The following is a 16,625-nucleotide window of genomic DNA, read 5'->3' on the forward strand; positions in this document are numbered from 1 at the left end:
GGTTTGTTGGAGGGTTTGGTGTTTTGTTGGAGGAAGGTTTGGAGGTTTGTTGAAGGGGCAGATTTGGTGTTTTGTTGGAGCAGCAGAATTTAAGGTTTGTAGGAAGGTACAGTACCTATAAAGGTTTTTAAGAGGGCACGTTTAGGGTTTGTTGGAGGGCACATTTGGAGGTTTGTTGGAGATTTGTAGGAGGTCAGGTTTGGAAGTCTGTAGGTAAAGCATAGGTTTGAGTGGTTCACATTCACGAATCATGAAAAAAATTGAGATAATTTATATGAATGAGTCTTGCGAGGTTTCTCGTTATTGTCGATGAAGAGGAGGAGGAGGCGGGGGGATGAGGAAGAAGGAGGAGGAGGGGGAGGCGGTGGGGGGGGAGGAGGCGGTGGGGGAGGAGGAGGAGGAGGAGGAGGGAGGAGGGAAGAGGAGGAGGCAGGGGGCGATGAGGAAGAGGGAGGGCGGGGGCGATGAGGAGGAGGAGGGGGAGGGAGGAGGCGGTGGGGGAGGAGGAGGCGGTGGGGGGGAGGAGGAAGAAGAGGAGGAGGAGGGGTTCTGAATGAAGCCGAGTATGAGAATTTGGGTGAGTTAGTTCTACTTTCTCATTACTCGGTGCAACAAAAACTGAGATGTGTCCCCCCACACCCTCCCTCACCCTTCCATCCCCCACACATCACTGCCCCACACATCCCTCCCCACACTTCCCTCCCCCACTTCCCCCTCACACTTCCCTCCCCTCACACTTCCCTCCCTCACACTTCCCTCCCCTCACTTCCCTCCCCACACTTCCCTCCCCCACACTCCACCTACACACACATATACATCCCCTACCACACACACACACACACACACAGTAGAAGGCTGTAGCTTACACAAACAATGCCAACATCAGCTCCACTAATACCCAAACACTATTAGTCTCCAGCCGTCATGTGAAACACAATGACGCTACAACAAGCATATCTGGACACCTCTCCACCTCCTTTCCTTTCCTTTCCTTTCCTCACCACACATACATCCAAACACACACACACACACAAAAGCTGAAGATATACACACCATACAGACAAGGGCAAGTGACTTACAGCGGACAGTATAGATAGCGTATAGTCACGTCTCTCTTACTAAGGTTGTCGTAAAAAATACAATTGGTTCACAAATATCCAGGTGGAAAAAAACATTGTGAAATATATATATATAGCCTGTGCTGTCTCGCCCCGTCTGTGATACATGGTTGGCAGAGGTGTGTGTTGACGGGGTGCTGCTTGGAGGGTGTGTGTTGGAGGGACGGGGTGTTGCTTGGAGGGTGTGTGTTGACGGTGCTGCTTGGAGGTGTGTGTTGGAGGGACGGGGTGCTGCTTGGAAGGTGTGTGTTGGAGGGACGGGGTGCTGCTTGGAGGTGTGTGTTGACGGGGTGCTGCTTGGAGGGTGTGTTGGAGGGACGGGGTGTTGCTTGGATGGTGTGTGTTGACAGGGGTGCTGCTTGGAGTGTGTGTTGGAATGACGGGGTGCTGCTTGGAGGGTGTGTGTTGGAGGGACGGGGTGCTGCTTGGTGGGTGTGTGTTGGAGGACGGGGTGCTGCTTGGAGGGACGGGTGTTGGAGGGACGGGGTGTTGCTTGGTGGTGTGTGTTGACAGGGTGCTGCTTGGAGAGTGTGTGTTGGAATGACGGGGTGCTGCTTGGAGGGTGTGTGTTGGAGGGACAGGGGTGCTGCTTGGTGGGTGTGTGTTGGAGGGACGGGGTGCTGCTTGGAGGGACGGTGTTGGAGGGACGGGTGTTGCTTGGATGGTGTGTGTTGACGGGGTGCTGCTTGGAGAGTGTGTGTTGGAATGACGGGGTGCTGCTGGAGGGTGTGTGTTGGAGGGACGGGGTGCTGCTTGGTGGGTGTGTGTTGGAGGGACGGGGTGCTGCTTGGAGGGACGGGGTGTTGGAGGGACGGGGTGTTGCTTGGATGGTGTGTGTTGACGGGTGCTGCTTGGAGTGTGTGTTGGGGACGGGGTGCTGCTTGGTGGGTGTGTTGGGAGGGACGGGGTGCTGCTTGGTGGGTGTGTGTTGGAGGGACGGGGTGTTGCTTGGATGGTGTGTGTTGACGGGGTGCTACTTGGAGGGTGTGTGTTGGAGGGACGGGGTGCTGCTTGGAGGTGTGTGTTGGAATGACGGGGTGTTGCTTGGTGGGTGTGTGTTGGAGGGACAGGGGTGCTGCTTGGAGGTGTGTTGGAGGGACGGGGTGCTGCTTGGTGGGTGTGTGTTGGAGGGACGGGGTGCTGCTTGGAGGGTGTGTGTTGACGGGGTGCTGCTGAGGTGTGTGTTGGAGGGACAGGGTGTTGCTTGGATGGTGTGTGTTGACGGGGTGCTGCTTAGAGAGTGTGTGTTGGAGGGACGGGGTGTTGCTTGGATGGTGTGTGTTGACGGGGTGCTGCTTAGAGTGTGTGTTGGAGGGACGGGGTGTTGCTTGGAGGGTGTGTGTTGGAGGGCGGGGTGCTGCTTAGAGTGTGTGTTGGAGGGACGGGGTGCTGCTTAGAGAGTGTGTGTTGGAGGGACGGGTGTTGCTTGGAGGTGTGTGTTGACGGGGTGCTGCTTGGAGGTGTGTGTTGGAATGACGGGGTGCTGGAGGTGTGTGTTGGAGGGACAGGGTGCTGCTTGGAGGTGTGTGTTGACGGGGTGCTGCTTGGAGGTGTGTGTTGGAGGGACGGGGTGTTGCTTGGATGGTGTGTTGACGGGGTGCTGCTTGGAGAGTGTGTTGGAATGACGGGGTGCTGCTTGGAGGTGTGTGTTGGAGGGACGGGGTGCTGCTTGGAGGTGTGTGTTGGAGGGACAGGGTGCTGCTTGGAGGTGTGTGTTGGAGGGACAGGGGTGCTGCTTGGAGGTGTGTGTTGGAGGGACAGGGTGCTGCTTGGAGGGTGTGTGTTGGAGGGACAGGGGTGCTGCTTGGAGGGTGTGTGTTGACGGGGTGCTGCTTGGAGGGTGTGTGTTGGAGGGACAGGTGTTGCTTGGATGGTGTGTGTTGACGGGGTGCTGCTTGGAAGTGTGTTGGAATGACGGTGCTGCTTGGAGGGTGTGTGTTGGAGGGACGGGGTGCTTGGAGGGTGTGTGTTGGAGGGACGGTGCTGCTTGGAGGTGTGTGTTGGAGGGACGGTGCTGCTTGGAGGGTGTGTGTTGGAGGCGGGGGTGCTGCTTGGAGGGTGTGTGTTGGAGGGACAGGGGTGCTGCTTGGAGGGTGTGTTGGAGGGACAGGGGTGCTGCTTGGTGGGTGTGTTGGAGGGACGGGGTGTTGCTTGGAGGTGTGTGTTGACGGGTGCTGCTTGGAGAGTGTGTGTTGGAATGACAGGGGTGTTGCTTGGAGGTGTGTGTTGGAATGACAGGGTGCTGCTTGGAGGGTGTGTTGGAGGGACAGGGGTGCTGCTTGGAGGGTGTGTGTTGGAGGGGGAGGGTGCTGCTTGGTGGGTGTGTGTTGGAGGGACAGGGTGCTGCTTGGAGGGTGTGTGTTGGAGGGACGGGTGTTGCTTGGAGGTGTGTGTTGGAGGGACCGGTTGTTGTGGAGGGTGTGTGTTGGAGGGACAGGGGTGCTGCTTGGAGGGTGTGTTGACGGGGTGCTGCTTGGTGGGTGTGTGTTGGAAGACAGGATGCTGCTTGGAGGGTGTGTGTTGGAGGGACAGGGTGTTGCTTGGTGGGTGTGTGTTGGAGGGACAGGGGTGCTGCTTGGAGGGTGTGTGTTGGAGGACAGGTGCTGCTTGGAGGTGTGTGTTGGAGGGACAGGGGTGCTGCTTGGAGGTGTGTGTTGACAAGGGTGCTGCTTGGTGGGTGTGTGTTGGAAGGACAGGGGTGCTGCTTGGAGGGTGTTTGTGTTGGAGGGACAGAGGTGTTGCTTGGTGGGTGTGTGTTGGAGGACAGGAGGTGCTGTGGAGTTGTATCGACTGACAGAAATCTATGTGGTATGTAGTTTGTTATATACAACTTTGTAAAACGAGGGCATGTGGAGTTTAGGTTAGGTTGGGTTGGGTTAGGAAAGTTTCTCACCTGTACACTGGAGGAAAGTTTCTCACCTGTACACTGGAGGAAAGTTTCTCACCTGTACACTGGAGGAAAGTTTCTCACCTGTACACTGGAGGAAAGTTTCTCACCTGTGCACTGGAGGAAAGTTTCTCACCTGTGCACTGGTGGAAAGTTTATCACCTGTACACTGGAGGAAAGTTTCTCACCTGTACACTGGAGGAAAGTTTCTCACCTGTACACTGGAGGAAAGTTTCTCACCTGTACACTGGAGGAAAGTTTCTCACCTGTGCACTGGAGGAAAGTTTCTCACCTGTGCACTGGAGGAAAGTTTCTCACCTGTACACTGGAGAAAAGTTTCTCACCTGTGCACTGGTGGAAAGTTTATCACCTGTACACTGGAGGAAAGTTTCTCACCTGTGCACTGGAGGAAAGTTTCTCTCCTGTACACTGGAGGAAAGTTTCTCACCTGTACACTGGAGGAAAGTTTCTCACCTGTGCACTGGAGGAAAGTTTCTCACCTGTGCACTGGAGGAAAGTTTCTCACCTGTGCACTGGAGGAAAGTTCTCTGTTTTAATGTATGGTGTTTTATTTATTTATTTTTTTTTTTTTTTAGATAAGAGACGATTATTATTTTTTCTTAGATTTTTTCGGTTTGTTTATTTACTTTTCGATATTAAGTCATGGGTTGTTCCCCTCTCTCTCTCTCTCTCTCTCTCTCTCTCTCTCTCTCTCTCTCTCTCTCTCTCTCTCTCTCTCTCTCTCTCTCTCTCTCTCTCTCTCTCTCTCTCTCCTACATGCGGTGATCAATAGTTGAGTGAGAGGCCAACTTTGTAAACTGCACTGAAATTTTGATATATCACCCACCACCCATCACCCAACGCCCCCTACCATCCACCCATCACCCATCACACACAGCATGGTGATACAGTGTGTTGTGGTGATGGTTAATGGTGATTGTAATGCATCGTAAGTAGGGCTGTATTGAATCATATCAAGATTAACTACCCTAATCCTAACCTAACCTAACCTAACCTAATCCTAACCTAACCTAACCTAACCTAACCTAACCTAACCTAACCTAACCTAACCTTCCCTCACCCCTACTCCTCACTACCCCCTCCCTCCCTCACCTCACCCCCTACTCCCTCACTCCTCACCCTGCCTCCCTCACCCCTCATCCCCTCACCCCCTCACCTCCTCACCCCCTCCCTCCCCCCCACCCCTCCCTCACCCAGTATCACAACAGGTCATGTGGTCGTGTCTTTGCCTATAGTCTGGCTCTGAAAATAGGCTGAAAATTGAATTGTTTTTTCCACAGTGATTGAGTCTAGTGTGGATATTGACGGTGTTTACCTGGTAGAGTGTGTTAGAGTGCGTGACGGTGGGTTGGACTGTCAGCTTTCTTCTCTTCTCCTCCGGGTGTGTTAGAGTGCGTGAGATTGGTGCGATAGTCTGGTTTATTCTCGTCGGGGGTTGTTAAGAGTGCGTGAGATTTGTTAGTAATCTTGGATCACCTGAAGAATTGTTACCCCAGCGTTTGGCAGGGTGACAATTCTTCAGGTGGGGTCAGGACCCTCCATGGTTAGGTTAGGTTAGGTTAGGTTAGGTTGGGTTAGGTTAGGTTAGGTTAGGTTAGGTTAGGTTAGTTGGGTTAGGTTAGGTTGGGTTGGTTAAGTTGGGTTTTAGGTTGGTTAGGTTTTGATTAGGTTGGGATTGGGTTAGGTTGGTTAGGTTGGGTTGGTTAGGTTAGGTTGGGTTGGGGGTTGGGTTGGGATTGGGTTAGGTTAGGTTAGGTTGGGTTAGGTTAGGTTAGGTTGGGTTAGGTTAGGTTGGGTTAGGTTAGGTTAAGTTGGGTTAGGTTAGGTTAGGTTAGGTTAAGTTGGGTTAGGTTAGGTTAGGTTAGGTTAGGTGTATATTATTCTTATTTTGTTATCTTTAAACTTTTCACAATAAAGATGCATAACACAAAGGAATATATTTATGTTATCCTAATTATCCAAATTATATTCACTGTGGGCTGGGGTGACGATTCTTCAGGTGGACATTCTGGGGTGACGATTCTTCAGGTGATCCGTAATATTTATTCCCTTCTGGGTATGTTAGAGTGCGTGAATTTGGTTAGATAATAAGCTTTCTGCCTTCTAGGGTGTGTTAAAGTGTTGTGGATCATATATATAAATCTGTCCATGATCTTGTAGGATGTGATAAGAGTGCGTGACGTTGGGTCCTAGGGTGTGTTAGAGTGCGTGGGGTCTAATCAACCAGAGTTAAGGTTTACAGGTAACACGAAAGTCTAACTGGATTAACCTCAGTACTTATCAGTCATTCTGTGATTTACTTATTTAAACAAAAAGATTAATTTTTAATCTAATTTGTCTTCATAATTTAGAGGAAGAAAATAGCACTAAATCTCATATTTGTTCATGATATACAGTAGAAAAAAATAGCTTTAAGGCATCGTATTTGTTGACATAGAGATAGACAGGTAGAGTCAGGTGGGATGGCAGGTAGAGTCAAGTGGGATGGCAGGTAGAGTCAGGTTGGATGGCAGGTAGAGTCAAGTGGGATGGCAGGTAGAGTCAAGTGGGATGGCAGGTAGAGTCAGGTGGGATGGCAGGTAGAGTCAGGTTGGATGGCAGGTAGAGCCAGGTGGGATGGCAGGTAGAGTCATAACATAAGAACATAAGAAAATAAGGAGTCTGCAATAGGCCGGTTGGCCTGTGCATGGCAGCTCCTGTCGAGAGTTACAACCACTCTCTATCGTCCATGAATCTATTTAGCCTCCTTTTGAAACTTTCCAGCGTTCCAGCACTTACTACAAGTTGCTAAGCTTGTTCCACTCGTCCACCACCCTATTTGTGAACCAGTTCCTTCCTATCTCCCTCCTAAACCTAAACTTATCCAACTTAAATCCGTTGCTACGAGTCCTATCCTGCTCGGATAGTATAAGAACTTTATCTATATCACCTTTATTGATTCCTTTCACCTACTTAAATACTTCTATCATATCTCCCCGCACTCTTCGTCTTTCTAGGGCAGTGGTTCTCAACCTTGTTTGCCCCATGCACCCCTTTCACCATATGTCAGAATGTCATTCCCCCCTCCTTTCCAAGATTGTCTGCCTCAAAAAGTGCATTCCAAATAATATGCATATAATACTGAAAATCCTTTATTTTTTCCATATTAGTATCAGTTCCCCCCCCCCCTGAAAACCTGAGGGGGGAAATTCCCCCCTGGTTGAGAACCCCTGTTCTAGGGAATGCAAGTTTAGTTTCTTTAACCTGTCTTGATATGGAAGGTTTCTAAGTCCCGGAATCATTCTTCGCTGCACCGACTCCAGTGAATTGATATCCATTCTATAATAAGGGCACAAGAACTGAACCGCATAATGGAGGTGCGGCCTGACTAGCGCAAGATATAGTTGGAATAAGACCTCTGCACTCTTATTACTTACACTTTTAGATATAAAACCCAATACTCTGTTTGCCTTATTTCGAACATTAACGCACTGTTTTCTAGGCCGTAGGTCCGGGCTTACAAGTACCCCTAAGTGTCTTTCACAAGTTGACCTCTCTAGGTTGATGTTGTTAAGGCTGTATACATTGACAGTATTTGTTCTTCCAATATTAAGTACGCTGCACTTGCTGGTGTTGAATTTCATTTGCCATTTTTCTGACCACTCCTGCAGTTTATTTAAATCCTCCTGTAGTGCATTTGCATCCTGCCCCGAATTAATATGCCGCCCTATTTTGGTGTCATCCGCAAACTTGCTTATGTCACTGCTGATCCCAGTATCTAGATCGTTTATGTAGGTTATGAACAAGAGTGGGCCCAGTACTGACCCATGGGGAACCCCACTGGTTACACAGCCCCACTCAGATTTAACACCATCTACTCTGACCCTCTGTGTTCTATCGGTGAGCCATGATTTTATCCAATTTAAAACTTTCCCATCGATGCCATGAGCCTTAACTTTTCTCAGAAGCCTCTGATGTGGCACTCTGTCAAACGCTTTGCTAAAGTCTAAGTAAATAACATCGTAATTCTCGTCATTATCTACTACCTCGAAGACTTTCCTAAAAAACGTCAGCAGATTTGTTAAACAAGATTTTCCCTTTGTAAACCCATGTTGAGAGTCGTAGATTAATTTGCTTTTCTCTAAATGTGATCGGATGCTATTTGCTATAATTGATTCAAGAATTTTCCCCACTACTGACGTCAAACTAATCGGCCGGTAATTTGACGCTGATGCTCTGTCTCCCTTTTTGAATATGGGTACTACATTTGCCTGTTTCCACAAGTCTGGCACAACTCCCAACTCCCGTGTCTAATGATTTTGTAAATAAATTTACGAGGGGTCCACTAAACTGTTCCTTACACTCATTCTTATTTGACCTCATTTTTTTGTATGGTATATTTTGTTCTTGTGCTTTGTGTAGTATGCGAGTGAATATATTATAGTCATGATCAATTGTTGTGTCATCTGTGACCTCACCAGTTCCTACTGGGGACTGGCCTGACTGTTCCCAGGTGACCTCACCTAGGTACCTTCTTAAACCCTTATAATATGCTGATCGAAAGTCTGGGACTCTGACCATATTGTCATTGTTTTTGTTTTTTGTTTAGAGTGAACCTGATTTCGCTGTGATCACTGTTACCTAGTTCTTCCCCTACTGTGATATCTCTGATAATATTTTCTTTATTTGTTAATACTAGGTCTAATATATTGTCACCTCTAGGAGGTTCTGTAATTAGTTGTTTCAAAAAATTGTCCTGTACGGCATCTAGGAAGTCTTCAGATTCATAGTCACCTACAATGTTGTCCCAGTCAATATTTCTGAAGTTGAAATCCCCCATAATGCACAGGTTGTTATATTTTGCTGCCCTACTCATTTCCTGCCATATAGGCTGAGCTGCTTCTTTCACAAGACTTGGGGGCCTGTAAATCACTCCCATAATTAGTTTTTCTCTTCCTTCCGCAATTTCTACCCCTACAGACTCGATTCCAATTTCACCCTTTATTGAATTATTAATACAACATTTTAATGTATCCCTGACGAAGAGTGCGACCCCTCCCCCTTCCTACCTTCCCTGTCCTTGTGAAAAAGGTTGTACCCTTCTATGTGGTACTCTGATAAAAAGTTCTTGCTCGCCAGATTCATCCAAGTTTCGGTGATTGCTATGACGTCTACATTCTCGGTACATACAACTGCTCTCAGCAAGTCGATTTTATTTCTAACTCTCCTACTGTTTGTATAGTATACATTTAAACCTACCCTTCCCCGGTCCTGTTTTACCCCTTGTCCTGAGTAACTAATTTTACTCCCCAGGACCTTCTTGTTTTTGACTCCCACTTACCCCGACCTCTCTCTACTGGCGAAACCCCCCCTTTGGAGTGACAATTTCACTCTCCAGGGATGCAGACAACGTCTTTACCCCCTCGCGAGACACGTGTACTCCGTCACGACTGTACAGGTAGTCGTTGCCATGGAATGGTTGCCAGTTATCAATGAATGCCCAACCATTGCTTGCACAATGTTTTTCCAGTCGGCAATTTATAGCAATTGCCCTGGACAGCCATTCACGACCAACTCCCCTTCTATGCAAGACACCACATACTATCGGGATCCCTCCCCTATCTCTAACCTTCCCCAGCGCCTCCCTATACCTCTTGAAAAGTTCCTCACTCCTAACTTTTCCTATGTCGTTACCTCCCACACTAAGACACACTACTGACTTGGTACCCTCCCCTGACAAAACCCTGTCTATCCTCTGAGCTACATGCCCTATCCCAGCCCCAGGAAAACACACCCTAGTCCTACGTTTCCTATCTCTTGCACAAAAAGTCCTATCTAAGAACCTCACCTGGCTGTCACCAACTACCACGACCTTACCACTGGGCAGGGTCTGAACTACTGCCCTTTTCTCTCCTGGCACCACATCGTCCTGCCTCTTCTCTTCCTCGTCCTGCCCCTTCTCCTCCTCGCCAGCTTCCTCCAACACTTGGTAGGGGTTACTGCACTCCACACCTTGGTCAGCTTTCCTGAGTCTGACCCTAGTCCTCTTGGAAGCAGCCACTCTTCACGCCTGTTCCTCCTTCGCAGGTGTCCTGCCAGGCAGGACACCTACCTGAAGGAGTTCAGTCCTGAGGGCTTCGTTCTCCCCCTTTAACACGTCCATCTCTCTCCTCAACTGCCCCAGCTGACTTAACAAAGTAGCCAGGTTCTTTACACACCGTCCCTCTTCCCCCACAACACAATGATCCACGGCGGCCATTTCCTCTGGTCACTAACACGAGCACTTAGAGGCACGTCCTTCTCCAAGCCAGGTCAGGTAGGAACTGTCAGGTGGGGGGACGTAAGTAAACACTGTATATATTTAAATAGCACTTTATTACATTAGAAGTGGTCACAACAACTGCATATCGAGAAAATTTGAGGAGTTGTCCAGCCACTGTACACTCCATTACACTCCAGTACACTCCACTATACTTCAGTACACTTCAGTATACTCCACTACACTTCAATACACTCCATTACACTCCATTACACTCCACTACACTTCAATACACTCCACTACACTCCACTACACTTCAATACACTCCACTACACTCCAGTACACTCCACTACACTCCACTACACTCCAGTACACTTCAATACACTCCAGTACACATCAGCACATTTTAATACACCACTGCACTCCACCTTATCCAAATACACTCCGGCGACACTCTTAATCTCCAACACACTCCAGTACACTCCATTACCCTTCCTAATATTTCAGTACACTCCACAACACTCCAGTACATTTCACTACACCCCAGCGCACTTTAGTACACTCTAACTCGGTTCAGTGTACTCCAGTATTTTCCATTACAACCCGGTTACACTCCAGTACACAAGGGATAGATCTTTACTATACTCCAGTACACTCCAGTACACTCCTAATACACCCTAGCATACTCCGACACAACGCTTCACTCTAACACACCACCACACTCTAACTCACATCGAGACTCTCCGCTAAACTTTTGCACACTCCACCACACCCCGATACACATTCCACCACACTTCACCACATTTATGCACACGCCACCGCACTCCGACATATTTTTCAACACACTCCACCACACATTTACACACTTCACCATACTCTGCCACACTTCAACACACTCTACCACACTCCACCACATTTCAACATACTTGACACTCAACCACACTCCAAAACACTCCACCATACTCCAACACACTCCAGGTATAACTCTTCACACCTAACAGTGGCTCCGTACCGTGGGAAAATATTGGTGTGGGACAAACTCTTCGTCACTGGTTATCAAAAAGTGAGTCAGGCGCTATGTACAGTACACGAGATATGTTAAGGCGATATGTCCTTCTGGAAGCTTGGTGGGCCCGGGGTCACCTCTGGCGGGTCAAAGGTCACGTCGGCTACAGCGGGTCAGCCGGGGGAGGGGGGGGGCAAGAAGGTGGGTGAGGAGGTCAGCTAGGGATAACTTAGGTCAGGAGAGTAATGGGGGGGTGGCAGCTACAGGAGGTCAGCTGGGGACTGGTGGCCGGGGTGGGTAAGGAGGGCACGGCTGAGGACGGCCTCCATGCTGCGGTTGCGGCCTCGTAGAAGCCAGGCCGCCCCCGCCACCGCCCAAACCGCACACGCGGCTGCGAGGGCGGTGAGCGGCAAGTGTAGCAGCAGCAAGATGTTGGCGAGGATGGCTAGCAGAGGCAGGAGTGGGGCGGCGTCCTGCTGGGTGGGGGAGGGCGGTGGGTGGCGGGGCTGTAACCACAGTCCCACCCCGCACACTAGACACCCACATACGCACAGTGCCACGCCCGCCCACGCCCACATGCCTATGTCCAGCTCCTTGGCACCCCTCACCACGCCCACACCTGCCACACAGTTTACTATATAGGTCCCCATCAGGAACCTTGCCGTCCTCCAGGACGCCCAGGTGGGTGGCATGGGCGGCTCAAAGATGGCAGAGACCCAGGTGCCGGCCGCCCATTCCACAGTCACCTGGCGAGGTTCAGCATCGTCAAAATTGCTGAGGTAGTCGTGGTGGGCGGCGGGCGCGAGTTCCGTCAAGTCTGCCAGACTACTGGCGCTGTGGGAGAGGGCGGGCGGCGTCTCACACTGCGTCACCTCTAGTGGGTGGCGAGAGTTCTCGGGGCGGTACCTGCGGGCGAGCACCGCCGCCGCCCCCACCACGCCCGCACTCACGCTCCCCGCACCCGCAGCCCGTAGCAAGAGCCAAGATGATGAGACTGCGGCAGTGAAAGAAGCTGCGGCGCCGCAGAGGAGGGCAGCCACCCAGGGCGTGCCGGTGTGGTTGGACACACGACTCAGGCAGCGGGGCGCCAGACCATCACACGCCAGACGGTGCGTGAGGCGTGACCCTGCCAGCAGCCCCCCGATGATCCCCGCCCACAGCCCCACCACAGCCCCCACGCCCACCAGGGCGCGCATGCCAACCAATGACAAGCCGGGGAAGAGGTGAGTGAGGGGCGCCGTAGAGGGGAGGGAGGAGGAAGCCAGAGTGGCACCCACGGCACACGGGAACAGCACCAGCAGGGCCGTCACACCCACGCCCACGCCCACACACGTCACAACACGGGAATAACGGTTACACTCTCCTGCCAACAGCCCGGCGTGGTGGGCGCCGCCCACACTAACACTCAGCACGGCCGCCCCGCCCACAACCTGCAGGAGAGAAAGTTATTTTAATTAAGGTGTTTTACCTGGGGGGATGAGGCACCAGCACGAGTGTCAGTCTCACACAATACAACTTACAGTGGTAAGAGAACCTGTGTCTCACACTGCTCACCTCACCTCACCTTAATTAACTCATTCATAACACCTGAGGAAATTCCAAACTCACAAAAACCATGTGAGGGCAAATTTTAATTATGTACAACACCAAAGAAAACTCCGAGAAAAATTAAACATTTGCTGAAGAAAACGGTGCAAATATTTCAAACACTTACACAATGTTTAACAATTTTGTAGATAAAAATAAAACTTTGTGTAACTAAAGCTAAGTGCGTCTTCACCTCCTTCAGACAGTCTCAAAAGGTGGACAGGTGAGAAACAACTTAAACAAGAGGGTTAACACTTTCTTTAACCCCTCGTTATTTAATTAAGTTTAATCTATATCTTCATCACACCTGTGCCATTATTAACAAATTAACCTCACATTAAGTTGCCGTGTTCGGTCATCAGGTCTCCCCGATACTTGCCCACCTGTTGAGCCTCGGTGTTATGTGGGTCATTAATTGTCGGGGCAAACTTTTCATCCCTGAACACCTGAGATGTACACGAACAGGACAGCACGTGTACAGTACAACCATCAAGGTGTACTGTCTATCACTGTACATAGATCTTGCATGGTTAAGCTATTCGATGTTTTATATGACACCTTAAGAAATACAGCTTCGCCACAACAGCTAATTGCCCTCACCCCAAAAAATATAATCAGGATTTTATGGGTTAAAATCCGACCTGAAAAAAAGTATATATCCTTCTTGGGTATATATCTAAATCCATAACGAATTTTTATAACCAAAGACTTAAACAGCTATTAGAAATGAGTCATAACTTATCCCGTAAAGGTTATGAGTTGTAATGAGTGTCTGGTGAGGTGTAATTATCAGGAAATTAGGTCAATATTGTAGCCACATTAAGTAAAGCTTAGGTAATGATCACGTTAACACCTGGATGATGAACGGTGGGCCAGGTAACACGCGATAATTGCATGATGAGGTGACGGTGGGCCAGGTAACATGCGATAACAGGATAACAAGATCATAATGAACTGATAACAGGATGATAACAAGGTAACAAGATGATAAACAGGTAGGGTAAGATAACAAAAAAGTGGGGCTATACTACAAATAGATGGGTCATGATAACACTAAGGTGGGCTAAGATAACACACAGGAAACTTAAGATAACACACAGGTGGACTAAGATAACACAAAAACAAGACATTAGTGGAGCAGGCGACTCACCCCGTGTAGGCCGTAGGGGAAGAAGCCTGGCGAGTGTGTCCAGTGTTGGGCGTCAGCGTGGAGGAGGGCGGTGAAGGCCACGGCTATCAGCACCAGCAGCGACACGCCCACACCCGCCGCGCCTACCTGACACACCAGCTAAGGGAGAGACGGTGGTGTTAGTGGTGATGGTGGTGGTGTTAGTGGTGTTAGTGGTGGTGATGATGGTGGTGGGTTAATGTTTTGGTGTTTGATGCTGATGCTACTCTCTCTCTCTCTCTCTCTCTCTCTCTCTCTCTCTCTCTCTCTCTCTCTCTCTCTCTCTCTCTCTCTCTCTCTCTCTCTCTCTCTCAACCCTACCCTACCCTGTGTTTACCTTAGTGCCAGCAACGACCATGAGAGTAGAAAAGATGAGGAGTGCCGCTGCCAACAGGTCAGGATGAGGGGCCAAGTAGCGGCACTCATGTAGGATTGGTAGCCTCGTCTGGACCACGTCACTCATCCATTGGTCCGTGGCCCCTCCTACGTACTCGCTGCTTCCTCGTGCCGCTGTTGGGGGGGGGAGAGTTGTGGGTTAGTTAGGGTGAGGAGGAGGGGTGAAGGAGGAAGAGGGGTCGGGAGGGAGGAGGGGTGAGTCAGGGTGAAGAAAGAGGAGGAGGAGAAATGAGTCATTTTGTTACTGCTCATATGTCAACCAATTGTATATTTTTGTTTATTGTTTATCTATCCGGACCTGTAACTAGATGTACCAGGACCTGAAAGTGAATTTACCAGGACCTGAAAGTGAATCTACCAGGTCCTTTAGCTCAATCTACCAGGACCTGAAAGTGAATCTATCAGGACTTTTAACTCAATCTACCAGGACCTTTAACTCAATCTACCAGGACCTGAAAGTGAATCTACCAGGACCTGAAAGTGAATCTACCAGGACCTTAATCAATCTACCAGGACCCGAAAGTGAATCTACCAGACCTGAAAGAATCTACCAGGACCTTAACACAATCTACCAGGACCTGAAAGTGAATCTACCAGGGCCTGAAAGTGAATCTACCAGGACCTTTCACTCAATCTACCAGGACCTGAAAGTGAATCTACCAGGACCTGAAAGTGAATCTACCAGGACCTGAAAGTGAATCTACAAGGACCTGAAAGTGAATCTACCAGGACCTTTAACACAATCTACCAGGACCTGAAAGTGAATCCATTAGGACCTGAAAGTGAATCTACCAGGACCTGAAAGTGAATCTACCAGGACCTGAAAGTGAATCTACAAGGACCTGAAAGTGAATCTACCAGGACCTTTAACTCAATCTACCAGGACCTGAAAGTGAATCCATTAGGACCTGAAAGTGAATCTACCAGGACCTGAAAGTGAATCTACCAGGACCTTTAACTGGGAGGGCTGTACAGTACCAGACCAGGACCTGTACACGACTTACCAAGACCTATAACTCGATAAACCTACCACGACCTGCAGATAAGACAGACATGCACACCAAGGGGGCTTCTACAGGTCGACCTACCGATGGCGGGGATGAGAATGAGGTCGAGGAGAAGGGTGGAGGCGACAAGGACGGCGGGCAGCTCCCCCAGGGTGGCATACACGTGGGTGAAGACGCCTCCCCCTCGAGGCATACGCACCCCCAGCTCAGCACACACCGCTCCTGTAGGGGATAAACTGCGTATCAGGCGTATATATATATATGAATGACTTATGAGACACCCTGTACATCACTACCCTTTATAGATCCGATAATCTTGTTGTGTCGTTATTGTTGTTTTTGTTGTTTGTAACCGTTTGTGTATATATTTTTATTTTACTTTCGCTACTGATGGAAGTCCCCTTAAAGATATCATGAGTAAGTTTTTTTTTTTTTTTAATATAGTGACACCTTTTACCATAGTGTCACCTTTTAGCATAGTGTCACCTTTTTTATAGTGTCACCTTTTAATATAGTGTCACCTTTTAATATAGTGTCACCTTTTAACATAATGTCACCTTTTAATTTAGTGTCACCTTTTAATATAGTATCATCTTTTAACATAGTGTCACCTTTTTATAGTGTCACCTTTTAATATAGTGTCACCTTTTAACATAGTGTCACCTTTTAACATAGTGTCACCTTTTAACATAGTGTCACCTTTTAACATAGTATCACCTTTTAACATAGTGTCACCTTTTAACATAGTGTCACCTTTTAACATAGTGTCACCTTTTAACATAGTGTCACCTTTTCACACAATGTCAGCCTTTACTCACTAACATAACGTAATAATGAGACTCTTTTAATATTATAAGTACAGTAATTAAGATGATTATTACCTCCATCATAAAACATTAATAACAGGAACACCTCCAACAATAATTACTTCATCTGAGTTAAAAATTGTATATAATCTAACGCCATTAGGGTGATTAACTGCAACCTGTCTTTATTAAATATCCGCTGTAAAAACTGACGTAAATATGTTTGGGTGTTTATCATAATGTATCGTATCCTAAGAGAACCGTCGCAGATTATTTCGTTCGCATTAGTTTATTTTAATGTTGAGTGTTTGTGGACAGATGGTGATGTTAAATTATGGTTTAATTAAATTCTCCAGGTGTATTAATGTTCTTGTTGTTGTTAAAATTTTAG

General features: G+C 48.6%; 1 protein-coding gene across 1 annotated transcript; it reads right to left on the reverse strand.

Annotated features, from left to right (window-relative positions):
* Positions 1–11,530: 11,530 nt before the first annotated feature.
* On the reverse strand, positions 11,531–16,209 carry LOC121866932 (cationic amino acid transporter 2-like). The gene is made up of 5 exons (XM_042366683.1): positions 16,074–16,209; positions 15,510–15,650; positions 14,363–14,535; positions 14,008–14,145; positions 11,531–12,700 (listed from the first exon to the last, which is right to left on the reverse strand). Exons 1-5 carry the CDS (start codon positions 16,207–16,209, stop codon positions 11,531–11,533), a joined length of 1,758 nt encoding a protein of 585 aa, XP_042222617.1.
* Between the last annotated feature and the right edge of the window lie 416 nt (positions 16,210–16,625).

The sequence above is a fragment of the Homarus americanus genome, unplaced genomic scaffold, assembly GCF_018991925.1.
Source record: "Homarus americanus isolate GMGI-L3 unplaced genomic scaffold, GMGI_Hamer_2.0 scaffold34205, whole genome shotgun sequence".
NCBI classification, from domain to species: Eukaryota; Metazoa; Arthropoda; class Malacostraca; order Decapoda; family Nephropidae; genus Homarus; species Homarus americanus.

Coding starts and splice junctions, on each gene's coding strand:
- LOC121866932 (XM_042366683.1), bottom strand. CDS start 16,209: ATGTTAAAAGGTGACACTATGTTAAAAGGTGACACTATGTTAAAAGGT. Junction 15,651..16,073: donor AGGTGACACTATGTTAAAAG/GTGACACTATAT, acceptor TATCCCCTACAG/GAGCGGTGTGTGCTGAGCTG. Junction 14,146..14,362: donor TGGTCGTTGCTGGCACTAAG/GTAAACACAGGG, acceptor TCTCTCCCTTAG/CTGGTGTGTCAGGTAGGCGC.